Raw genomic sequence first — 27,295 nt, forward strand, 5'->3', positions numbered from 1 at the left:
TGATGGACCTGCCACATAATCAGAGCTTGATAAACAGATTTGAAAAATGTGTTATTTAGCCAATAAAAATAAATTCAGACCAAATTATCGATATGAAGAAGCTTTATGTTGGTAAAGGAGCCATTTACTTAACATATTTAACATTCATGGAAGGAGTCTCCGCTTTCAGCAGTTTAACAGCCCGTACCTTTTAATGGCCGAGGACTTTCAAAGACTGCGGAATGTACCTTCTTGTATTTCTCGTTAATATGACAAGCCATAAGAAAAGGGCTGGTGCAAGAAAAGCTACTATAACGCAAGTGATAACAGGAACTTACTTGTCTTGTGGATGTTACGCAACCTTAAAAGTAACTATAAATAGTATGACCTGTCAATCTAGTAATCGTAATCGCTGGCAAATTGCTATGGCATAAGGGTGGCACATTGGGATGCGCTGTTATATGGAAATATTTCACGTTTGGCCGGTCATACACCACACGACCCCATGGTTAATTATTTTCTTATAACAGTATGCCCCCAAGCATGTTATTTCTCACTTAAATATTTCAAAATTTCCTCCGAACAGATCAAACCTCGATCCATTCAACCAGTATTCAGAGGCGCAGATCTGGGACGCTTTGGAGAGGACGCACATGAAGGAGTGTGTAAGTCACCAGGCTGAAAGCAGACCGCCCACAATCAGTCATTTAGTTTCTCTCGGCCTTTTCACCTCTCCTAGATTACACCTACATTACTGCTGTCCTGCCTCTCTGTGCACAGGTGTCTCAGTTGCCCTTGAAGCTGGAGTCTGAGGTCGTGGAGAACGGGGAGAACTTTTCAGTGGGCGAGAGGCAGCTGCTGTGTGTGGCTAGAACACTGCTGAGACAGTGCAAGGTAAGCTTTTCCAAATGTCCTCCTGCTTAAATAAGGGTCTGGCAACCTTGACCTCCATCTTTGTGGCCACCGTAAATTGACTCAGGACCATTCCTGCATTTCAGTATTGCTCAGATTTACTTCCCCGCTCATAAGGTGCACGTTTGCATCACACTCTCCACTCGAGCTCAAGGAGCAGGGGTTAGAAGAAGGAGGGTCTTTTTCATTTGGAATGCACTTACCATAACAGCAAGAACTATATAGTAGGGCTGCATGATTCTTGATTCTTGAGAATAGCTCGATTGAGATCACGCTTCTTAGTCATGGGACTTTGACTAATGTATTACATCACTATAACATGACATGGTACATTTTCCTTATTACATTTTTTTGTTCTTCTGCCAGAAACCCCTAAGCTACGTGGCTATGTGGCCTAAAGTATGACCTGACCATCACAGCCATATACGTGGCCCTTCCTCAAACTGTTGCCATGAAGTTAGAAGCACACAACTGTATATGATGTCTTTGTATGCGGTAGCATTACAGTTTCGCTTCACTGGAACAAAAGGGCCCAAACTTGTTCCAGCATGACGATTCGATTCAATTCAGTTTTATTTGTAAAACGTTTTTTACAATAGACATTGTCTCAAAGCAGCTTTACAAAAACATAAACACAGTATACAGATTTTAAAAGTGCGAATTTATCCTAATTGAGCAAGCTGGTGGCAAGGAAAAGCTCCCTATGATGTTAAGAGGAAGAAACCTTGAGAGGAACCAGACTCAGAAGGGAACCCGTCCTCATCTGAGTAACAACATATGGTGTGAAAAAGTTCATTATGGTTTTATATGAAGTCTGTTTGGCTTTAGAAGCAGCCGTAGTCCCAGCAATCTGGAATTGGAGTAGATGAGAGCTCCGTCCAGAGGTAGGGCTTTCGAAACGGATCAGGCAGGTCCGGAGAGCAGAAAGGATCAGGATCTCTAGTATCTCCATAAAATTGTGTGTGGCTCGACAGAAGGAGAAAGGGATAGAAAAGATTATTAAGACTGTGCTTAGCGTAACAGAAAGTCTAGTCAGGGTAGGCTTGAGTAAACAAATACGTTTTAAGCCTAGACTAAAACACTGAGACTGTGTCTGAGTCCCGAACACTAATTGGAAGACTGTTCCATAACTGTGGAGCTTTATAAGAGAAAGCTCTTCCCCCTGCTGTAGCCTTCGCTATTCGAGGTACCGTCAAATACCCTGCATCTTTTGATCTAAGTAGGCGTGGCGGATCATAGAAAACCAAAAGGTCGCTTGGATACCGTGGCGCGAGACCGTTTAGTGCTTTATAAGTTAATGGTCGTATCTTCTGGACGATACCCCTGTGCACAAAGCAACGTTTACACCGATCAGCCATACCATTAAAACCACTGACAGGTGAAGTGAATACCATTGATTATCTTGTTACAAGGGCATCCATCAAGTGGGATAGTCAGTGAACAGTCAGTTCTTGAGGTTGATGTGTCGGAAGCAGGAAAAATGGGTAAGAGCAAGGATCTGAGTGACTTTGACAAGGGACAGATTGAGATGGCTAGGCGACTGGGTCAGAGCATCTCCAAAACTGCAGGTCTTGTGGGGTGTTCCCTGTATGCAGTGGTTAGTACCTATCAAAAGTGGTCCAAGCAAGGACAACCCGTGAATCGGCGACAAGGCTAGCCTATCTGGTCCGATCCCACAGAAGACCTACATTAGCACAGATTGCTGAAAAAAGTTAAGGCTGGCTGTGATAGAGAGCAATGGAAGAAGGTGGCCTGGTCTGATGAATCGTGTTTTCTTGTACATCATGTGTGTCGCTTACTTAATATTCAGACTAATTTGCTTGATTGTCATCTAGCCTAGCTAACTCATTCACTAGTCTTCAGAATAACGCCAGTATGTCGGCTGTATGTACAAAATAAAACAAATCTTAACAATTAAAGAAACCTAATCTTAAATATTGAAAAATAAATGCATCAGAAATTTGTGCTCATAAAGTCTACTGATTGGTGGGTTTTTTTTGTTTGTTTTTTTTTTTCTTCTTCCAAAAGCATTTAACAAATCTAATTATCTTCAACTGAGTCTATGAGGTTTCACCTTTGCTTAATGATGAGGATTCTCTGAGGAGAAATGATGAAATGGCATTTAAAAACAACAACATTGAAACACAGCCTGTGTAGGTTCTGCTCACTGCTCAGAGCCACAGTGTGATTTATTTTTTCTTTCCCTCTTCCACTTCTGTATAGATCCTGATCTTGGATGAGGCCACTGCTGCTATGGACACAGAGACAGATTCTCTAATCCAGGAAACCATTCGTAACTCATTCCAAGACTGCACAACATTAACCATCGCACATAGACTGCACACTGTGCTTAACTGCGACCGCGTCATGGTGCTCAACCAGGGCCAGGTAACCTTCATTCACTTTCACCTTGTAGGAAGCATTTTTGCAGAAATCCCAATAAACCCAATTTCTGAGTTGAATTTTAACTTTTTTTTTTTTTTTTTTTTTTTTTTTTACTTTTTCAACCCAGGTGGTGGAATTCGACGAGCCGTCCAGACTTCTGGCCAATGAGAACTCTCGATTTTGCGCCATGCTGGCTGCGGTGGAGAACAAGATTTCCGTTAGAGGATAAAAAAATAAAAAAAGAAAAGAAAACAAGCATGCACTCATTAGGTTAGAGGATATACAAACATCCTTGACTGAATAAAATCAGTCACTGGTGCTTAAGCGTCACCTGCTACTGCAGGCGTCTGGGGCTTTGCCGTGTCTGGAGCGCGGGACTCTTGCGTCTCTATGGAGACAGAATCATGAACATGCCTGTTCAGATGTACTTTATGTTAGCTGCAATGGTCAGGTCACCAAATACTGATACTGTAACAATATTTTGCATTATACAAGCAGACATCGGTTTTCATGTAGTTCCATCCATGCAAACTGGTGTGTTTCATAGAGTGTTTATCTATATCTATTATAAGATGATATTATTTACACTGGGGAAAGGGTGTGTGCGCATCCAGAGCTTTTGTGCGTTAGCTCTGCTCACGTATGTCACATGCACAAATCACTGTACCATAACATTGAGTCTAATAACTTGATTATTTTGTCAACTTGTGTGACTGTGTGATGTCTCGTACCTTTGAACTCCTGATGCTGGTGATTTTGTTGACAGGACGTTTTGATGGCACTGAGCTAGACAGACTTTTATAGAAACAGTGCTGCTTCTCAGAATACTTGCTCCACACAACAAGGACAGTCGCATTTGTGCTAAGAGGCCTTGTACATGTTTCCACCATTTTGTGTCGCGTCAACGTTTCATTTTATTCTGCTGATGTATCTATTTTTGTGTTTTTGTTTTTTGGGTTTTTTTTTTTTGCTTGTCCTTGCACATTCACACAGTCAGAAGAGCTCACCAACTCAGCACTGTTGGTACTGTAATGTTTCCTGTTTCATGCTTATTAAGCACGACCTGTGCATATTTAAATGGCTTGTTTTTGCGCAGAGCAGAGTGGTCTAGCAGAGCAAAACTCTGTATAAGAAAATTGGATCAGGGGAACATCATCTTTGGCCTTGGTGAAGGTGAATCTGATTTTTTGTTTTGTTTTGTTTTGTTTTTTGTATACCTGCCTCCTCGGTAGGACCCGCACAACGTCCAGTCATCAGTTACATTCTTTACTTTCCACAGCCTTGGTATGATTTCTTAATTGCCTTGTAAAGGGCCTGAGATGTTGAACAAGGAGAATGAACTCTCTGCCTTGTCAATAAAATTATTTTAGGTGTACGCCTGCTGCGTCTGTGTGTGGATTTATTTGGGTTTTTTTTTTTTTTTTTTTTTTTTTTTTTGAAAGAGGATGGAGGATTGGTCTTAAGAGAAATGGCATCATGCCAGCACAGTAGTTGGGAATAATGAATAGATTATAAAGCAGTTTTTGCTGTGGATATATAGCTATACGATTTTAAGATAAACAGACTAATAAATTGACTTATAGATGATTCCAAACTTACGGGGAAAGCTGTCAAGTCCAGATCACCACATACTGTATATTATTGAATCAGTGATCAAATATTATTAATATTTTAACGATGTCGGTCACTTGAATCTACATGATAGGTTATTATTGTAATAATAAACTACTGAATATAACAAATGAAGTGTAAAAGATAGTTCCTTAACTCGTCATACAGAATATACTGTATTATTAATTAAAATCTTGCTCGTTATTCATTACAATAACAAACTTTTCCCAGTAAGTTTGCTGTTTTAAGACATGTTAAAACTGTTAATGATCAGAGGAAGCACTGTTTTAAATGTAATGTGTAAAGTCACAGAACTGAATTGGGACACGTCTCAATTTATGTTCATATACCTGTGCAGTGCCTCTAGAAAGTTTTCACCCCCTAGTGATTATTTCTCTTCCTGCTGTATTACAAAAACATTGAAGTAAAATAGAATGGGATTTTTTTTTTCCCCACTGCTTTTGGAACGACTCCCTACAGTAATAAACAAAAATGATTTAGATGTCCTGGGAATTAAAAAAAAAACAAAACAAAAATCTAATCGGATTTGGAAGAGCTGGAGAAAATTTGTCAAATGTGCAAAGCATATCTGAGAATTATTATTCTGAGGACATCTAGATACTTTTATTTCATTTTATTTCTGTACAGAGTCATTTCAAAGGGAGCAGGGGGGGAAAAAAACAATAATTTGATGTTGCAAATTGAGAAATAATGAGAAATAATCACTAGGGGGTGAATACTTTCTGGAGGCACGGTACATCCAATTTACATGAAACACACACTGATTTATGCAGGTGTCGTGATAGTGAGCCAGTAGAAGGAAAGCACTGAGAAGGCATCCATAATCTGGAGAAAGAAGTAAAAGTAGAGGACGAAAAAGACATTGTGTTTGCAGTTACTTCAAATAAAGATGTTCTATCCTCAAACACCGTATAGTAGGTACAAACAAACTAACCGTTTCAACAGACAGAACGATCCAATGGGTTTGTCGTTTGCAATCCTTTGCTGTTATTGAAATGAATGCTATCATGTAGCTGTACATAGACATTTATAGAAGTATTCTATGGTGTGTGTGTTTTTTTTTTTTAAGGTCAAAAATCAGGTAAACAACTGAATCATTCTCCGACGTCATATACAGAGAGAGTGTCCATAATGGCTGTGAATTGTGGTCCTCAGTGGCCATGTTCGTAGGCCGTGCTGTACTCTGGGAGTTTAGCACAGATTGACATATCAGTGGGGATGGTTTTCATCAGCATGGACTGGGAAACAGATTAGCAAGAACGCCAGTGATGAATTTAGCCAAATGTAGAGCAACGCTAGAGAAAAGAAAAACCTGTTCCAGAATGTAGGAGACTTAAGACTGGGGCGGAGGTTCACTTTCCGACAAGACGGCGACTCTAGGCGCACTGCCAAAACTACACTCAAGTTGTTCAAAACAAAGAAGGACAAAATATAAGCTTCCAAAATACTTTTGCAACCAACACGTGTAGTTTTTTTTTTTGCTTGTTTGTTTAATTCATTTTTCGTGTCCCAAGCAAAATATTTTGTATTTTCAAATATTAGATTTCAAAAAGTCAAAATCTCAATTCATTTCGTTTCAGTTCCAGGATGTAACACGACAAAATGTGGAAAGGTTCAAGGGGTGATTATGCAAGGCACTGTACAGGACAAATGAGTTAATAAAGGGTTATGTCTGGACTGCTGATTCACCTTTACAAATCATATGTTGGCATTACGGGCGGGGGGCACTATGGCTTAGTGGTTAGCACGTTTGCCTCATACCTCTAGGGTTGGGGGTTTGAATCCTGCTTCTGCCCTGTGTGTGGAGTCTGCATGTTCCCCCTGTGCTTCAGGGTTTTCCTTGGGTACTCAGCTTTCCTCCCCAGCCCAAAGACATACTCTGTAGATTGATTGGCATTTCCAAATTGTCCATAGTGTGTGAAAGTCTGTGCGATTGTGCCGACCAGGGTATCCCCTGCCTTGTGCCCCAAGTTCCCTGGGATAAGCCCCCCACCCCCCGGCTCTGTGCACATTAATCAGTACAGAAAATAGATGGATGGACGTTGACATGATATATTTTTGTAAGATGTGATGTCTTTTTTAAAATGACTTATATTACACTGTACGTGCTGTAATTATTAGTTATGTTAATGTTGATTTTAAGTATTTTGACTGTATTTTTTCCCCCAGTCTTTTGAAGTGTTACAGTCATTTTTACATGCACTCCAACCACACAATCACGTTTGATCATACAGATGCGCCAAAGATAAAACTGAGGAACATTGTTATAAAGGAAATTGTCGGGGGAATTTGTCAACACACACCTGATGGATGCAAATTTGATAAATAAGGGCTGTACTATAAACAGGCAGGGACAGTTGCCGGAGCAACAGGGAAACTAACTATCTAAAAATATAACACATTTGTGTTTGCTGAACATCTCTGCAGCGCATCAAACTTGTTGCTGCTGTACATTTTATGACACTTTTTAAAGCAGCAGAACAGATTTGAGAATTCAACGGCATTGTGATATAAGCATTTATGTAGAAGCAGCAGCCTTTATTTTGTCACATGTACTATACATTACAGCACAGTGAGATTCTTTTCTTTGCATATGCCAGCCTGTTAGGAAGCTGGGGTCAGAGCACAGGGTAAGTCATGATACAACATGATACCCCTGGAGCAGAGAGGGTTAAGGGCCTTGCTCAAGGGCCCAACAGCAGTAGTTTGGCAATGCTGGGGCTTGAACCCGAAACCGTCTGATGGGTAACCCAGAGCCTTAAGCATTGAGCCACCACTGCCCCAATTTTTTCCCATACAGAGACTCAGCTCGATAAAAATATACTTATTATATAAAGTAGTGAATACGTGACGCTCAAAACGTTGACTTTGTTATTGAGCAACTGTGAAACGAACCAACACGACTCTCAGAATCAGATTCGACACTCGGAACCGACTCTCGGAACCGACTCACCGACTCCTGAGCGCCCTCTGGCTCTTCCAAAACTTTCTGGTCTCCGTGCGATTTCCTCCTCCTACTTGTTTTCACTTCCTGTTTTGTAAAGGGAGTCACTCAACATAGATTCGTTCATTTCAGCTTTCCCGTGCTGTCTTTTTCATTAGTTTCACACCCAGCCGGTTTACTGAAAGCTCTAATACTGATCTTTTTAATGGCGGATGGATTGATGAACTGTCTGCTATCCGCAGCCCTGATGGATTTTACCTAGATGTTTTTGTTGGGCAGAATGGTCCTTGCTCTTCTCTTTGCTGGAGTAATTCTGAATCCAGTTTAAAACTTTCCAGCCTTTGTTTGTTAAAAATAAAAACCAGCCATGTCACAGCTGTAGAGGAAGTTGCGTCGCGTGTTTGCAGCGTCGCCTTGTTTTGTTTGTGCGAACTTTTTTTTTCTTGTACTGTTTTTTTTTTTTTTTTTTCTTTAATATCCCTCCGGTGCTGAGCGTTGCCATGGCCGAGCTGAACGCGGCGCTGTGCTGCTGTTGCCGGAAGGCGCTGCCGGTCCCCGGTAAAGCTCGGGAAGGTGCTCGGTCACTCGGTCGATGCCGGCTGGTTGACGTCGCCTCGGCGTCAAACTTCCACAGCTTCTCGCTGCGACACTTCCACCTGGACCTGCGGGTGAACTTCGGCCTGAAGAGGATCACCGGCTGGCAGGTGCTGGAGCTCGCGACGCTGCAGCCCGGTGTACAGGCGCTGGTTCTGGACGTGCACCCGTCTTTACTCATCCACTCTGTGGACTGCAAGGTCCCAGGCACGTCCGGATCTCCCGATATCATCTTCTCGCTCTCTTACAAACTCGAGCCGTTCACCGACTACGGGTCCTCGCTCCGCATCACGCTCCCCGCCTCTGCGATCCGGCCACACCGTCCCTTCCGGGTCACCCTCCGCTACACCACCACAGACGGACCTGCGGTAATGATCCAACACGTTCCGGCTCATTTAGAGCACATTTCAAGTGTCCTAACAGCTCTGAATATCTCCACGGGAGTTTTTATTTAGTGTCCTGGAGTACAGCTGTCACCTATCTTGGTAGGCTAGTTCATCAGGTTCCCAACCCAGGTCCTGGAGGAGAATCCCCTGTCCTGCACATTTGACACACACGTGTTTTCCCTTCTCTAACACACCCAATTTAACTGTTCATTAGCTGATGATTTGAATCAGGTGGTAAGAAAAACACTCAAATGTGAAGGACGGAGGGTACTCCAGGGTCAGGGATGTGAGGGGGATCAATAAAGGTATATCTTCCTGGGTTGGGGCTTCGAATGCCACCTCTGCCTTGTGTACGCCGAGTTTGCATGTTCTCCCTGTGCTTCAGGGGGTTTCCTTCAGTTACTCCGGCTTCCTCCGACAGTCCAAAGACATGCACTGTAGGCTGATTGGCATTTTGTGTGTGATTGTGCCCTGCGATGGGTTGGCACCCCGTCCAGGGTGTCCCACGCCTCGTGCCCCGAGCTCTCTGGATAGGCTCCAGGCTCCCATGTGAACCTGTTTAGGATAAGCGGTATGGAAAATAGATGGATAGATATACTCTGCTGTTTGTCAGCCTGCGATTTACTTCTTCCATCAATGGAAAGGGACAAGAAGACGATACGACCACAGCTGAGCAGATATTATTTGGGTGGTGGACCATTCTGAACACAGCACTGACACTGACATGGTAGTGTCTGGTGTTGCTTTGAGATGCTATCAGGTGCAGTAGTGTTGCTGGGGTTTTCAAGCATCATGTTAGTGCACACACCTATGCCAGCCTAGCAGTGTCATTGAGGTGTGTAAAATCCTTAACAACTTAACGTTGCTGCGTCTGACACGTTACTACCATGTCCTTGCTACTGCTATGCTGAGAATAGTCTGGGCAGTCATAGTGCTGGTCATTTTCCACCGAAGGACAGGGTATAGGACACATTTTACAAAGCAAGACATAGGCTACAATCAATAATTGGATACCTATAAGTTGGACTAGGTGTTCAGGGTACTGGGGTCCACAAGACTGGACCTGAGAATCACTGTGTTATTACATATTATACTACGGTCCGCTAATCTGATTGGACAAGTGATGTTCTAGGAGTGCTGATATTTAGTTAGTACATTTCGCTGTTTGTATCAATCCACTTGTCTGTGTTCATGAAATAAATGTCCATTTCTAGCAGTAGTTTGTTACATTGAAACCATTACTACACTTACTAGTAAGTAAGTAGTTACTGGGTTGTCAGTCATTATGTGTGTTTCATCGCACATGACTTCTTTGGGAACTGTTTTCCTTGAAAGAGAAAAAAAAAAACCCCAAATATTTAGCCATATTGTGTCTGAAATGTCATTTACACGATATTCATTTCTTGTTTGAAGAGCTGTTGTACAGAAATAAATATCACACTCACAGTCGTGCTGTTGTGTTGGACATCAGCGTGGCTGTGATTACCTACAGCCGTGTTATATTCAGTCCAACAACACTATTGCACGTGTGATATTGCTTAATTAGATTGTTCCTGTTCCTGGAGCTCCACCTCTCCGTAGCATTGCAGTTCCAACCCTATGTTGATCTGGATAATCAAGTGGATTATCTGGATACACTGATGTAAGGGAAATGGTATGCCATGCCTGTAGCTCTGTATGTCAGCAATTCCATGCGATGCAAATCAACTTAACCATGGAAAAAGGTCAAACGGTCCATAATTAATTTCATTAGGTTAATCATAATTCCTGTTTTAGTTTCATACAGTAATTATGCTTGTGGATATTCTAGATGTTATTATACAGTAATTATGCTTGTGGATATTATATTGGGATGATGGTGGATCTGATTATCCAGGGCGTCTGTTTGGAGAGGACTGTCAAGAGAACTAAAGATTTGGGCACTGGGCCCAAGGAGACTGCATTTGTACATGGCGCATGAAGTTAGAGCGGCCTTGTTGATGATTAGAAATGTCCTCTCTCACAGTGATCCATATGAAGCAGCCCTTACATAATGATTCGAATGGAACATGGTGTGAATGTTAAAAGGATTCAGTTGTGCTGGACCGAACTACCTGTATAGTTAGACACCACTGGTCAAAGCAGAAGCAGCTGTTTGCTTGACAAAGTGGCATAAAGGCTTGCAGTAACTGTGTGGCACATGACTATTGTTTACAGGGCATATCAGTGAAGGCAGAATTTCATCCCTGCACTAAATATAGCTCTTAACCAGAAGAGTGACTCTCACTGTTATCTAATATTCCACTTCGTTTTTGGTTCTCATATGTATAGATAATGGGGGTTAGATTTAACACAAGGCTTTTGATATCGATGAGTTGCACGGATCGTCATGTTCCTTTGAGTGATTTTGTCAGAATCTGGCATTTTGACGACATGAGTGCACTCCTAGGGAGCTGAGTTAGGTTTGCCTCAGGGTCAGTCTCGGAGCTAGGCTGGATGAGATTTGGCCAAGCTAGGAAAATATAATAAAGCGTAAAAGCACAAGGATCACCAATCCTAAAGCTGTGGGTTCACTTTCTCTTTCTTCTAGCACACATGAATGTGGCAAAAGTGAAACTTTGGCACAATTTCCCGCCGAACCCAAACGTAGTCGAACAGCCAAGGCATGTTTGGTGTCTGAAGGTCTTTAGTTTTACGCAGGAGCTACAGGAAGGTTATAGCGACCAGTGTAGTAACACTATAATCAAACCATAAAATAACGTTGTTCCAATACAATTTCTAAATCGAATGTCGGCTGTTTTATGAAGCTGTTTATGTACAAATAGTATTACTGAGCAAAGTGCTAAACTGGTAGCTTCCTTTAAGTCATAGCGTTGAAGAGAAATAAAACACACCAAGCACGTTTTAGCTTTAATTACAATTCAATTAAAGTGAAAAATTCTGAAAATCTGTTTTGAAATGTCTGATTTTTTTCTTCTGTGGTGATGTTTTCCTGATCTCTCTCAGATCTGGTGGTTGGACACACAGCTTACGTGTGGTCAGACGCAGCCGTTGGTCTTCACTCAGGGTCACTCTGTGTGCAATCGTTCCTTTTTCCCCTGCTTTGACACTCCAGCTGTCAAAAGCACCTACTCTGCTACCATCAGGGTGAGTGTGGTTCACATTTAATATCCCAGTCAGTCTGATCAACATACTCCGAGCTGTCAGGTTATTACATTATTCCATCTACCATATATCTACACCCATTATCACATTTATCAGGTTAACTGTCTGTATAGATATACAGTTTGTCTGCCAATCTCAACTCTATCAATAAATAGAAAGAGAGCAGCAGACAGTCCCTCCAGGATTTCACGATCGCAGAAACGAACGCAAAATAAAGCAAACTCCACAATATTCGGAGGAGTTTGCAATTTTTCAAAATGACCGCAGATCTGGGCCAAGACATGTCACGTGACGTCATCACAACGCTCATTCGGTCAAAGCCCTCTTCGATTCACGTGCGTCGAACATGAGTACAGCTAAAAGGTCTCATTTACCAACAAACATCACTGCGAAAGATAGTGTAAAACAATTTCATGCAATTGGAATTTCGCCAGTACAAGTAGTTTTCCTCCAAAAAAGCACAAAAAACTTCAAATGCAACTTAAACTGCAAATTTCGAAAAATCTCACCGCAAAATCAAGCATTTTTTGCACAATGATTGTGACGAAAAATGAATGACTGTTTATAGCTGCTATAACCTAAGCGATAACAGGAAGTTATTTTATTCCTCTTCTACCACACCCGCATTAATATTCCAGCTCTTATTTGGCCATGAAACCACACCATGAGTTTCACGTCCTTAATGCAGCATGTGTTCTTTTTGACCTCTCGTCCTTTACAACCTTTTCCAGAGCTGTTCGATCCAACGCCGGTTCTCACCCACCTAGCTTTTCTCACTTTCAGTTTCTCAATCTTTTCCTCTCAGCTCTTCTGTGTGTGTGGTGTATCGCCTGGCAGGTTCCCGATGGAGTGACGGTGCTAATGAGTGCCTCCAGGAGTGTATACTCTAAGCAGGACCGGCTGTTCCAGTTCTCTATGGAGTACCCTGTTCCTGCCTACTTGGTAGCCCTGGTGGCTGGAGATCTACAGCACGCTGACATCGGGCCCAGGTGCGTGTGAAGAGATTTAACATGAACTAAAACAAACAAAATTCATTTCATTATAATATTGCTCACAGGCTGCTCTGTATAGAATTTTACTTGCTTTGTGGCTCCGAACATATTAGATGTCCAGGTGGGTGATATGAACATTAAAATCACTGGAATTAAAGATCATGGTACACATCATGTATTGTGTAAAACGCTTTAAGTATGACAATATGGTATTGAATTTGGACTTCATTATACCTATAGTCTAGTATAAACAGACTATATGACACACCTATATGTTGACCCATATACAGGGTTTTTCAACACTGCCAATGAGACTATGCTGTTCATGCTTTGCATTAACACCATTATTAAAAAATGTTGTCTTCAAAGCTCTTCTTTATGGCTCTATACAAAACGACACTAGCAATTAGAGCTTTTACAACAGGCTTTTACAACATCTTACAGCATTGTTTATCAGCCGGATGCCTTTCGTGCCACGGCATACAGCTCAGAGATACAGGGTGAGAACAAACGGATCCAGAAGTTGTCAACAAAATTGCAAACGGTCCAGTTGTGAGGATCAGTGATGAGTGTTCGAATCTAATTTTAATAGTTCACCCAGTGTTGGCCTGGTACTGTTGTTTTCACATGATCATATCTAGGCAAACATCATATTGTGTTCATGTAAATAAATAAAAGTAATTGAGAGGTTAAAGTACAAAAATGGGTATGTACATTTATTGGTAGACGAGCTAATATCACGCTGTTATTAAACTTAAATTAGGAGATTTAGATGAGTACGGGGTTTGCATAAGTATTCAATCCTGCTTGAACCTTTCTACATTTTGGTGGAACTGAAATAGACTTAATTTGGATTGTATATTATACAATGTAAATGTAATGTAAATATGTTGTGTGTGCGTTGAGGGGTGTTTCAAAGTATATTTTAAAATTATCAACAAAAAACCCATCCATGGCAACCAAAGGGCCAAGGACAATGCCCAGCATGATGCTACCACCACCATGCTTTACTGTGGGGATAGTGTTCTCAGTGTCCTGAGCACTGTTGGGTTTCTGTCAAGTGTAAAGTTTCGTGCCAGGGTCAAACAGTTCATCTTATCAGAAGAGAGAACCTTTTCCCACACACATTTGCTGAATCTCCAAAATGTCTTTTGGGAACTCTTATTGGGATTTCATATGGCTCGTCACTTTTCCATAAAGCCCAGCTTTGTGAATTGTACAGACTAAGGTTCTCCTGTGAACATCTGTGCTGTGGATCTCTCCAGCTCCTTATGAGCTATCCTTGACCTTTTGGCTGTTTCTTTATCGAATGCCCTCCTCACCCGGTTACTGCATTTTGGTGGACGGATGGCCTTATCTAGGCAGTCGCAGATGGACCCTATTCTTTTAATCTCTTGACAATAAATTTAAAGGTGCTCCATGGGATATTCAAAGTTTGGGCTATTGTTTTATATAAGTTTGTCACAGCCTTGATTTAATAGCTCCTTGGTCTTCATGATGGTGTTGTGTGACAAACGCTGCAGCCTTCCAGGAACAGGTGCATTTATATTGAGGTCATGGATCATTTTCCTATAACAGCATGCCCTGCTGTGTTTTTAATCCTTACATACAACTTACTGGAGAATTAAAAAAAAATAAAAATCACACTCAGAAAGCGAAAGCCATTTTTTTTTTTTAACAGAGATGAATTTTTTTTTGGTTCAGTAATGATATTCTAACATTCACTTTGGACCCCCCCCCCCCCCCCCTTGATATAATGAAGCAACATATCACATGGTCTATAAATGTCTTTTGATATAAAATAAATCCCCCACCCCCGCTCCAAGGGTATACAAACTTTTGCACTAGACTAGAACATTTTGTTATGTTCTCTGTAGTGTGTATATATAAAGTCATTCAATGGATTCATTTTCGATACTTTCATTTATTTTGATTATTTTCAGATAAATTTTTTATGAGCCTGAAATATTTATTAAAACATTTTGTATATATTGTATTTGGTCTAAATGATAAAAATGTCACCTTTTTTCAATCACTATAATCATTACAGTGTCTTCGAGTACATCGTATCAATTTTAAATATGAATACAAACATTTGAAATCATGCGAGTGTGTATGTGTGTGTGCGTAGGAGCCGTGTGTGGGCTGAGCCCTGTCTCCTGACCTCTGCTGTTAGTAAGCTGGGAGGCAGCGTGGAGCGCTGCCTCGACGTGGCCGAGCAGCTCTTTGGCCCTTATGTGTGGGGCAGGTGAGTGTCTGTCCATTTAAACTCAACTGTTGTGTGTGTGTGTGTGTGTGTGTGTGTGTATGCGTATTAATCCTTTCATACGTTGGTTAGGAACAAGAGGATATTATTAGCTACGACACAATGCACTGCAGCATTTTGTCCACTGGTGTGCCAGGACCCTTCGAAATTTTGTACTGTTAACTGCAAAAGTCCGAGGCCACTGCCAAGATCGTCTTATTTGAAATTGTTACATTTTACTAGGTTCGAAGCTGACACAAATCGCATGTAAAAGGAATCCTCATATGGCGTCAAAATCTATCTAAATATAGCACAGGGTTATTTGCGACACCACAAAGATACTGAATCATTAAGGCAAATGGTGGACTTATCAAATATCATTTTATCTGTCTCAAACTGCACACTAAAAATATGTCCCTGTCAAGAACCTGGATCTTGGCATTATACTAATGTGCAGGGTGTTATTGGACTGCACTAGCATAAGTGCTGAATTCAAGATCCAAAATATTCACTATACACCGTATGCTGATCATTTGTATCTGCGGTGAAGTGGTGTTCTTTCTCGTTGCGTCGAAAATGTCAAACCACAGCAGCCTCCATCTGCTTCTGCTGCATAGAGCAAGGGGTGACCACAGACTACAAAAAGACATCATTTACATGTCAGTAGAGAGTGACACAGCCTTGTTTGTGTAATGTAGTTAGAAAAAAAACTATTCAGGTTGAGCAATCATCAATTATTCATTATTTTTTAAATTAATATCATAATATATTAATCAAAATGTTTGTTGTTTTTTTTCCGTTTTGGATCTTTGTTGGATTATCTTTAAAATATATTAAATACCAAACGTATTTATTTCATCATTTATTTTGTGCTTTACAACATTATATTAATGAGATTAAATAAAATGAGACAAACAAACACAAGATGACTTTTTTTTTTGTTGTTGTTTATTTATTTTTATTTTGAAACTGGTCCTGCACACTTTTCCATTACAATAGTGTCTGCATTTCAAGCCCTGATTTGTTCAATTCCAACAAGCCAAAGTTATTAATAATGACATTATCCACTGGCTTTCTCTCTAAGCGAAAAGCTACGATGGCTGAAATCGATTCTGCTTGCTGTGCGAGGCGAATCATTTTCAGTCGACGCCAAAGTTTTTGGGATTGACTAGTTCTCAATGCCTGGAATCGGTGAATCGACTCTTTAGGATCGACTTCGATGTGAACTGAAAGCAGGATGGAGACATGATGACTTGACACAGGAAGTAAATCTAGTGTATGCTAAGAATAGTGTATGGCACCATGTAGTGGTTTCAATACTCCTGAGTCAAAAGAATAGTTTTAAACAAGCTACTCGATTCAAATGGTTTTGCTACTAAATGAGTTGGAATTTGAAGTGAAATAACGTTCATCTTGTAGACTAGTCATTCATTTGAGACCATGTTCAGTCATCAAGTTGCCCTACGAATGACCAAGTTTTGGGCCAAATGAGCAATAAAGCAGAAAGACCAAATAAGGACATGGAGCTTCGCTTGTTTCTCACTTTTCATTAAATGAATGGTTATAAATAATCAATAATCAGATTTGTTACCTAGCTATTTTTATGATGAACACAATTTTGTATTGTTTTTGTTGATTCAGTTGTTGTAGCCCTTAATGAAATCATTTTGACTAGGTTTTAGTGTTAGGATTTAGGATTATGTTAGGTACGTACCATAAATGTTTGTATTACAACTTATTTCAGCAGCCTTGAAGGACCTGTCCCTGAATGTCTTCCCTCCACAGGTACGACATTGTATTCCTCCCCCCGTCATTCCCTATCGTGGCGATGGAGAACCCGTGTCTCACCTTCATCATCTCCTCCATTCTGGAGAGTCAGGAGTTCCTGCTGATTGACGTCATTCATGAGATCGCTCACGGCTGGTTCGGAAACGCCGTCACCAACGCCACCTGGGAGGAGATGTGGCTGAGTGAGGGACTAGCCACGTACGCACAGAGACGCATCACTACAGAGGTTTATGGTACACACACATACAAACACGCAGCACAGATCTCTCCAGTGTACAGAAACAGAACACCACTACAAAGTCTGGTAACGGGCCTCATTGAACAACCTTTTAGTAAAGTTGCATGGACATGTTTTCATAGGACAGACAACACAAAAAATTCTGTGTGTATCAACTGTATGTTGATAAATGCCAATCACTCGTAAATTATAACCAGAGTTGGGTTACAAAGTAACGCGTTACTGTAATCAAATAACTTTTTTCAGATGAGGCAGTAATGAAACGCATTACATTTTAAATTTGCCATTTGATTACAGTTACTCACGTCTATAGAATTATTACTTGCGTTACAAATTTATAGTTAAGAAAGCAATATTAAGTAAAATGTGTTTTTCAAATAAATCACGTTTTGCCCCGAAGATTTTTTTCTCCCTTCGGTCTGCGTTGAGGTCTGATGACTGACTCGCCCAGTCTAAATCCTTCCACTTTTTCCACCCGATGAAGTCCTTTGTTGCGTCGGCAGTGTGTTTCGGGTCATTGCCTTCCTGCATGATGAAGTTCCTCCCAATTAAATTGGATACATTTCTCTGTAAATTGGAAGACGGATTGTTTCCGTAAACTTCTGATTTAATTCTGCAGCTACCATCATGAGTTACATCATCAGTAAAGATTAGTGAGCCTGTTCCGAAAGTAGCCATGCAAGCCCAATCCATGACACTACCTCCACCATGTTTCACAGATGAGCTTCTATGTTTGGGTTCATGAGCAGATTATTAACACATCTACATGTAAATATGAGGAAATAAAAGTCTCATATTCATCTTTTGAGCTCAATCCCAAATGTCTAGCGAAAACAATAGAAATGGCCTTGCTGTTCCGGTACTTTCTGAGGGGACTGTATATCCACATACACCGCAATATATTGAAAAAAAATCACTCTATAATGCTCTCCGACTGAGGACCATTTGTCAAAAGGACTGTAGGTTGCATACATTGTGTGTATATGTATGCACGGGACTATTCAATGTATCCAGAACGTTAAAGTGTTACTCACATCCTACGTTGCGTACAACCAAAAGAACAACCAATGAAAATTGAGAGCATGTAGTTTTTACAGCTGTTTCAGTATAGCAGCTACATTTTCCACACCGTAAAAAGGGTGTGTCCTTTTTTTCAGTAATGTGGGATTTTAATTCTTGCAGGCGAAGCCCTGACCTGTCTGGAGACCGTCTTCCGTTTGGACGCGCTGCACAGACAAATGCGTCTTCTTGGAGACAACAATCCAGTGAGCAAGCTACAAGCCAAGTTTGAACCAGGTAACTCACCTGAGACATGACATCACTCGTTTGTTTTAATTTCTCACTGTTTTGCTTAAAAGCAAATATCGCCACTTATTTCACTGTAAATAATTCAATGTGTTCTCTCTCTCTCTCTTTCCTTTCCTCTTTACCTCAGGGGTTAACCCCAGCAGTCTGATGAACCTGTTCACCTATGAGAAAGGCTTTTGTTTTGTCTCGTACCTCTCGCAGCTGTGTGGTGACATCAAAAGATTTGACACTTTCCTCAAGGTATGTGTCATGAGAACGCCACATCTGGATAGAAGCAATGTTTAATCCAGTTTCAACAGCACCGGCATCTCCTCAGCAATGTAAACAATGTTTAAAGAGCACTAATTCTAGAAAAGTGTATAGGAATGACAGAAAGGTGCTCGCCAGTGGTTGCCAGTCATCAACATATTTAAACGAGGTTTAAAAAGCCTTGGTAAATATGAGCAAAGAAGGCTGTAAAAAATTGACTTTATTGTTAAACCTTTGGTTCTTTTGTTGAAATATTCACAGAAATACTTTGCTCTCATGCATATCAAACAAACAAACAAAAAATTCTTTGTTAAATATAGGTGTGCAACAATTATTGGCACCCTTTTAGGTAATACTTTGTGCAGCTCTGAGTATTCTCCTGTAATTCCTGATGAGCTTGGAGAATACATGGCAAGGGATCTGAGATCATTCCTCCATACAGAATCTCTGCAGATCCTTCAAATTTCGAGGTCCACGCTGGTGGACTCTCCTCTTCAGTTCACCCCACAGGTTTTCTCTGGGTTTCAAGTCAGGGGACTGGGATGGCCATGACAGGACCTTGATTTTGTTTTAACACTGAAATGGCTCAAAAATTTTGACAGCTGTGGAAAACACGCGCACTCTCGCACGCATACACGCACACACACACTCGCACACATCAACACACGTCAGTAATTCTCTCCTTCGTGTAGGCCTACATCGAGCAGTTCAGGTTCAGCAGTGTGGTTGCTCAGGACTTGCTAGATTTCTTCTTGGGCTTCTTTCCTGAGTTGAAGGAGAGCTGTGTAGCGCAGCGAGAGGGTAAGGCTCACACACACACACACACACACACACACACACACATCTGAAAATGTTTTTCAGCTTTTTCCCTGTAGCTGTTCCCATCTGTGCATATTTTAAATGTAAATAAACTTCAGCTTCTTCGTAAATGATCACTTTCAGTACGCCATGTACGTAATCTTTATTTACTCCTAATCGCTCGCTTTTTACGTGGAGTTTGCCAACATTCCTAGTTAACTGACTAATGAATATTATATTGTTTTTCATACTTACTTAAGTATGACTCTCTCTGCAGTGGAGTTCTCAGAATCATCCGATTGGATATTACCATTTATAACATCCAGCATGGATGTGCAGTGCAAGAGATGAAAAGTGCAAGAGATGAAAAGTGAATGAAATGGTCATTTTTTCTCTTTTCTTTGTCTCAGGACTGGAGTTTGAGCGCTGGCTGAAAGAGTGCGGCCCTCCTCTGTGCGAGCCGGATCTTTCCGCTGGCGGTATGTTGACTGGGCCGGTCCAGCACCTTTGTGAACTCTGGGGCATGGAGTCACCTGATCGCGGAGCAATTGCTAACTTTGACCTCTCCACATGGAGCACCTTCCAGACCGTTCTCTTCCTGGACCGATTACTGGACCGCTCACCTCTGCCACAAGGTGAACACTTCCTTGTCACATGTGGACATGTACTGTTTGTTAGGTTTTTGGTTTTTTTGGAGAACACCGAGTTGCTGTGGTCAGGGTTTTAATATATACCCACTCTCTCTTCTTCTGGCTCTGCAGAAGTGATGAGTCTCCTATCGAGCTGCTATTCGGTTATGCTGGACGGCATGAATGCCGAGGTGCAGATACGCTGGCTGCAGGTCGTAGTGAGAAACAGCTTCTATCCTGACCTGCATCGTATTCGCAGTTTCCTGCACAAACATGTGAGTATATATCACACAAAGCCTTCTCTCTCTGGTTCTGTCTTGGATGTCTTGGAATAAATAGCACTGATGTAGATTCCAGCTCTGTGTTATCTCAGTGATGGAGATTTTGCAGCCATCTTCCATAGCTTGGATACAAGGCTACATTATTAGCGCTTCTGGGTAAACACGGCTGGCTAAAAAAAACAAAAAAAGATAATCATATGCTGGTTCTTGGTGATGTCACATAGCTCTCGAGTAGATGTTGAACTTGCACGGTTGTGACTGTATCCATTTTTTTTTTTTCTGACGCTTGTTGATCCATTACTCGGTCCTCACCGTTTCTCCGGTTTGGCAGCTGTTTTCCAGCTGTTGGGTTTAGTTCTTCCAGCCGAGGAGGTCACAGGAGTTGCCGTTACAGAAAATTTTATTTAATTCAATTCATTTCTAGTCTGTTCTAGACCAAGGATTTTTTTTTTTTTTACAAATCAAACATAATTACCTTAATCCATACTGTACGCCTCCTGGCTATGTGTAAAACAATACATTGAGCCATAACATTAAAACCACTGACTGGTGAAGTGAATAACATTGAATATCTCATTACAATGGCACTTTTCAAGGAGTGGGATATATTAGGCAGCAAGTGAACAGTCAGTTCTCAAAGTTGATATGTTGGAAGCAGGAAAAATGGGCAAGCGTAAGGATCTGAGCGACTTTGACAAGAGCCAAATTGTGATGGCTTGACGACTGCGTCGGAGCATCTCCAAAACGGCAGGACGTGTGGGGTGTTCCCAGTGGTTAGTACATACCGAAGGTCCAAGGAAGGACAACCGGTGAACCGACGACAAGGTCATGGACGCCCAAGGCTCTTTGATGTGCCCTTCCACCCTGCAAAAACGGTTCAGGAACGGTTTGAGGAACAGTGAACAGTCAGTTCTCAAAGTTGATATGTTGGAAGCAGGAAAAATGGGCAAGCGTAAGGATCTGAGCGACTTTGACTAGAGCCAAATTGTGATGGCTTGACGACTGCGTCGGAGCATCTCCAAAACGGCAGGACGTATGGGGTGTTCCCAGTGGTTAGTACATACCGAAGGTCCAAGGAAGGACAACCGGTGAACCGACGACAAGGTCATGGACGCCCAAGGCTCTTTGATGTGCCCTTCCACCCTGCAAAAACGGTTCAGGAACGGTTTGAGGAACAGGACAAAGAGGTGTTGACTTGACCTCCAAATTCCCCAGATCTCAATCTGTTCGAGCATCTGTGGGATGTGCTGGACAAACAAGTCCAATCCGTGGAGGCCCCACCAGGATGTTCTCATCAGATCCTTTAAGTTCTGTAAGTTGCGAAACTTAAAGGGCTTAAAAGATCTGATGCTAACATCCTGGTGCTAGATACCACAGCACACCTTCAGAGGTCTTGTGGAGTCCATGCCTCAACAGGTCAGAGCTGGTTTGGCGACACAGGGGGAACCTACACGATATTAGGCAGGTGGTGTTAATGTTATGGTTGATCGGTGTATATATAAAAAAAAGTTGTTATATTCTCTCAGCTTGCTTGATCAGGACTACATAGCTCCGTCAAACAATAAAGCTGTTACATTACAAATGTTACATTACTTTTAAGCTTAGAGGTGTCATCTTTCATTTATCCTTCATTATCTCCACCGCTTCCCACTGTTCCGCTTCCTCTTTTCCTGCTCAACATGTTTGTTTGTTCAGTTTTGACCTCCTGATTCCTCTGCATTCCTTTAGTTTCATGTGCCTTCAGTTAGACAGACATGACATGCTAGTAAGCTGCAGCTGCTTTGTATTGGGTTTCCTGTCACGTTGCTGTACATTGACCAGCAGTGGTTTTAGGGTTTCCTGCAATTTGTCATTTAAACCAAATCTATAACGATACACTCCTCCTATGTAATTAGAACAGTCTCTATGTCTCACGTCAGCAATGCTCGCATCTTTTATACCATAACCTCCTTCCTTCTTTCCGTTTCTGTGCATCTCCGCAGACCTCGCGCATGTACACCGTGCCTCTGTATGAGGACCTGTGTGGAGGAGTTCTGAAGTGTTTCGCTGTCGAGGTGTTTTACCAAACGCAGGACCGCTTACACCCCAACCTACGCAAGGCGTTGCAGCAGATTCTATTCCAAACTGGTGCGGCAAGCACCTCTAACACCCCGGCCCTGGTCGGCCCAGCTCAGTCCACTCCATCGCCACCCCCAGACCCACCCACTAATGGGACAATGCCACTGCTCGATGTCAACGTGTCCGCGTGACACTTTAGAGAGCTGCAGGGGACACTGAGTAAGTGAACTGAGAACTGAATGGAGAAGCCCATCTCAGGAGGCCGGCCTCTCTGCTGTGTGTGTGTGTGTGTGTGTGTGTGTGTGTGTGTGTGTGTGTGTGTGTGTGTGTGTGTGTGTGTGTGTGTGTGTGTGTGTGTGTGTGTGTGTGTGTGTGTGTGTGTGTGTGTGTGTGTGTGTGGAATCTCCAAGACTGGGATTTTTTTTACATGCACCTTCAATATTCACATTCAAGCTGCTCAGGTTCTGTGGAGTGAAGTGGGGGACACACATCATTTACTGTGTTTAAAAATGGTTTATATATATATAATATTTGTGTGTGTGTGTGTAAGACTGTGCATAAGGGTGCATATGGATGTGTCAGGTACAGATTGGCATCTTTCAAAACATGTTAATGAGTGTGTGTTTTGCACTCTGCCTATGTTCGAAAGTGTTTCGCACCCTTGAAAACTCACGTATGCCACTGACCTCAGATAAGACGAATTTGACCAGTAATGGACTTCGTATCAGTGACTGGAATTAAAAGCCAAGCTAACGACACGTGAAAGCTGCTCATTGATTAAAGATGTACTTTGGCCAAAAATGAAAAGTACACAATTTTCTTTTTAATGCAGATGTAGAAGATCAGCCAAGGAAGTTCTTGTTCTTCTTGTTCTTCTTCTAGCCTCCAGTTCAGCATTATACAAGCTACATTCCTAAATCACACACCAGCGTCACAGCGCAGCAAGTGGTTAACGGAATTCTCAACCCTGGAACACACGTTACATATATTTGTACTGAAATATTAGTGATTTTTGTGTTAATTTGTTGGTTGGTGCTGTATGAGAAGTTAGTGGTTGGCTGCTTACAAAGGTACAAAGGAATAACAGTCAGGTAACGTTCAGCTTCATATTAATGAGAAATGAGTGAATCAGTGGAGACATTGGTGCAAAAGTTGGACTCCAGAGTTCCAGAATGCAGTGAGTTACCACAGCTCAGCTAGTCAGCCATCTACGAGATGACAAACACGATGGCGTTGTTGGTGGTTTTAGCATGAACGTTGAAGAGTTCGAACCTGATCTGTTTGATTAGAGTGCACAGATGAGGAAATGAGAGCACTGCTGCATCAAATAGGAATGAATTTTGTGGGTAATTCCAGCATGCCAATCAAAGAAAAAAAGAGTCAACTCAGAATTTCATTCTTAAATAAATCTTGGCTGCAACTGAACATCACATGCTAATTATAAAGATTAATATGCAAGTCGTTCAGGGTGGATTTAATAGACCTTACTAGACCACTGTAAAGCCAGAAATACTTTCTTCCTCTGCACATAATTCGGTGTCACTCCGCACAAACATCAACTCTAGTAAAAGGGCGGCTGTGGCTCAGGTGGTAGAGCGGGTTGTGTACTAATCGTAGGGTTGGTGGTTCGATTCTCGGCCCACGTGACTCTACATACCGAAGTGTCCTTGGGCAAGACACTGAACCCCAAGTTGCTCCCGATGGCAAGTTAGCGCCTTGCATGGCAGCTCTGCTACCATTGGTGTGTGTGTGTGTGAGTGAGTGAATGGGTGAATGAGACAGTGTAAAGCGCTTTGGATAAAAGCGCTATATAAGTACGCCATTTACCATTTAAAGGCTCTGACCCGATTGTGAATTGTCTGCGAGAAGGGATCTGGATGATCTTGTAGCTCCGATATGTATTGCATATTTATTTATTTAAATAAAGGCTGCTATGAATTATTCTGGTATTTTAGCAAAGTGTGTACAAAAGGTTTTACTAAGAAAATCTGATTTGTGATGAAGCGAGTCATTTAAAAATTTCAGTGCAAAAACTAAGGGAAAAAAAAAAAAGCAACACGAGCTGATAAGATGAAATGGTGTCGAATTCATTTTTGGCCAAACCATCCCTTTTAAACTGAAGAGTCACGTGAAAGTACGTCCGTTCCGTCACGATCCAGAGGAGGCCCGTACGAGTCTGGCTTCCTCAGGAGGACGACGACTTCGATACATATTGCATAAAAACTCTCTCTCGTCTTTCTTGAACGGTTTGTTTGAGTATCCAAACCTGGAACCCTTCATCTTACCTCGATTCGACTCTCAGGTGCGTCAATGCTGAAGTGACGGAGACACGTCGGTGCCTTTGAACGAACGTTTCAACGCTCAAACATGGCTGCCCATATTATTGAAGCCATATATGGTACATTGTGATGTCAGTGTTGGAGACGAATCTCCTGCAGGTTTCCTGTATATCATGCACACTTTTAATACACGTTATCATTCTTCTTCTAATATTTTTTTTGGTGTTAGGAATAGGAAAAGTGTGTTCATTAAAACTTTTAAATGAGATCTGGTTATTGGTTTGCCCCTTTTAGGTTTTTAATGTCCAGCAGATTTTCATGTCAACACTTTTTTTTTTTTTTTTTTTTCTTCCTTGACCCCATTTTGTATTTTTTTTTTTTTGTTAGAGAGCTTGAATGCCTTTAATATTAGAAGAGGAGGGAAATACAGAATAAATGCAACACTGTAAATGCAAAAGAGGTGGGTGGAGTTAGATTTAGCAAAGGAAATTGGATTGGCGCGAGCTGACTTGGTGTGTGTGTGTGGATCAACATCAAACATCAGTGGCCTTAATAAGCCAAGTGAATACTGGTTTGGTTTCTGTTTTACAGAAAATAAAAGAAAAATGTCATGAAAATGAGCATCAGGTGTGTTTGTTATAAGAGCGTATTCAATTGCCATAAATCTCATAATTTTCTAGTATTAAGTGACAAATAAAACATGATGAGGGTGTGCTGTTCTAGAAAAATAATCAGTGACGGGGTGGTGTAATGCTGTTACCGAAAAGCACATCCTGAAGTGTTTTATTCCTCTCGTACCATAGCAATTTACCGGCAATAATATTTATTATTAATTTAAAAAGGACAAGAACTAATAGGGGGGAGGGGCACGGTGGCTTAGTGGTTAGCACATGGTTTGCCTTGCATCTCTTGGGTTGGGGGTTGGAATCCTGCCTCCGCCCTGTGTGCACAGACCTTGTGTGCTCTCCTCGTGTGTTAAAGACATGCATTGTATTTCCAAATTATCTGTAGTGTGTGTAATTGTACCCTGAAATGGGTTGGCACGCCGTCCAGGGTACTCCCCGCTGGATGGCGGGGAGCCAATTATTAAACTATCATTTGAAAAACCAATTATTAAACTATCATTTGAATAGAGAATTTATTGTTGTGCAGTTCAAAGACGTGGACAAGCCAAAATCCAGAGTATAACACAAAGGTAGTCGCTAATGTTACACTGCAATGTTCACACTAACATTCTAAAAACATTAACACAATGTGCTTCATTACTTCTGATCAATAGGTGCAATAAATCGGTTGACATATACAGTGGATGCTATATTTTGTACACGGTCCTTTTCTTGTTGGTATAGAAAAATAAAAATTATAAGTGAAAAGTTAAAGATGTAGTCTTAGCACGTGCCTTATTGAAAATAAAGTGCGACGCATTTTGGGTAGAAAGCACTGTGCTTTTTCTAGAGCTGTGAAATACTGTGTAATGGAGGTTTATTGAGGTTAGTCTTTTAAATATTTTTTTTATTTAAATGCCCATGTGAAAGAAACGCACAGAAAAACCTACAGGAGGCGCAATGTCACTTCCATGCACAGCTGGTCAGGGTTGCCAGATTGGTCACAATGTTTAAATCCATTAGTCTGGAAAAAGCAGGCCAGTAGATAAGATTTGGATAGAATTTGTTTTGTTTAGATTTTTAAAAAAAAGCATTTATAAGTCTACTGTATTCTTCAAAATCACTTTCATGATTTTAGCACTAATGAATAACACAGTTATGCTGTCATTTAATTTGATGTTTAAAATTGTTTCTCAGGCAAGACACCAAGTAAATAAATAAATAAATCAAACTGCCGGTTAATTGCTAAAAAAAAAAAAATCCATTTACTTATGGAAATGAGGCTTCATCTAATAAAGTATGCATATATTTGCATATTTAATCAATCAATCTAGCCTTTTAATATTTATTTCACTGTGAAAACATTTACAAGAGAATGAATTTTTTGTTCAATCAAGAAAAGTTATAATAGAAACATTTTTGTGTATTTTTTTTCTTGTGTAAAATGTATATCAGTTATATCCTTCTAATTAGGCATATGCTGACTTTTTTCAAGAATATTTAAAAATATCTTTGAAAAAGTACAACGTTGTTTAATATTTCCACTCTAGTTAGTGGGGTTTATGAGATTAAAAATAGAAAAGTAAATTGACGTATCATAATGACAAACAAAATGAAGTGGGCGGAGCCTAAAGTATTAATCGGTGGTGTTAAGTTTCAGATAAAGCAGTAGCACAAAAACGTGAAATAAACATATTTCTGTTGAATTTAGATTTTTTTAAACTACAATGTAAAAGAAGTCATGTTACATACGCAATTTATCAAAAAAACAAATCTGAAAAATAATTTCTACCTGTGGGGTTTTTCCTTAATGTTGAACCTGTACAATCTGGCAACCCTACAGCTGTTC

General features: G+C 41.0%; 2 protein-coding genes across 2 annotated transcripts in view; both read left to right on the forward strand.

Annotated features, from left to right (window-relative positions):
* The window catches only part of abcc5 (ATP-binding cassette, sub-family C (CFTR/MRP), member 5), a 34,270-nt gene extending 29,619 nt beyond the window's left edge, over positions 1–4,651 (forward strand). The window contains exons 26-29 of the mRNA XM_017465785.3: positions 566–644; positions 760–873; positions 3,115–3,279; positions 3,404–4,651. Coding sequence (XP_017321274.3) covers positions 566–644; positions 760–873; positions 3,115–3,279; positions 3,404–3,505 — 460 coding nt within the window. The 3' untranslated portion in view covers positions 3,506–4,651. The remainder of the gene's footprint in view (positions 1–565; positions 645–759; positions 874–3,114; positions 3,280–3,403) is intronic.
* Positions 4,652–7,573: 2,922 nt separating this feature from the next.
* Positions 7,574–23,894, forward strand: rnpepl1 (arginyl aminopeptidase like 1). Its single transcript, XM_017465781.3, has 11 exons — positions 7,574–8,814; positions 11,818–11,958; positions 12,814–12,965; positions 15,100–15,216; positions 16,999–17,234; positions 18,422–18,535; positions 18,675–18,787; positions 19,489–19,597; positions 20,005–20,229; positions 20,356–20,498; positions 22,487–23,894. The coding sequence occupies exons 1-11, from the start codon at positions 8,353–8,355 to the stop codon at positions 22,751–22,753; spliced, it is 2,079 nt and encodes a 692-aa protein (XP_017321270.1). The 5' UTR covers positions 7,574–8,352; the 3' UTR covers positions 22,754–23,894.
* Positions 23,895–27,295: the final 3,401 nt, after the last annotated feature.

The sequence above is a fragment of the Ictalurus punctatus genome, chromosome 4, assembly GCF_001660625.3.
Source record: "Ictalurus punctatus breed USDA103 chromosome 4, Coco_2.0, whole genome shotgun sequence".
Lineage (NCBI taxonomy): Eukaryota > Metazoa > Chordata > Actinopteri > Siluriformes > Ictaluridae > Ictalurus > Ictalurus punctatus.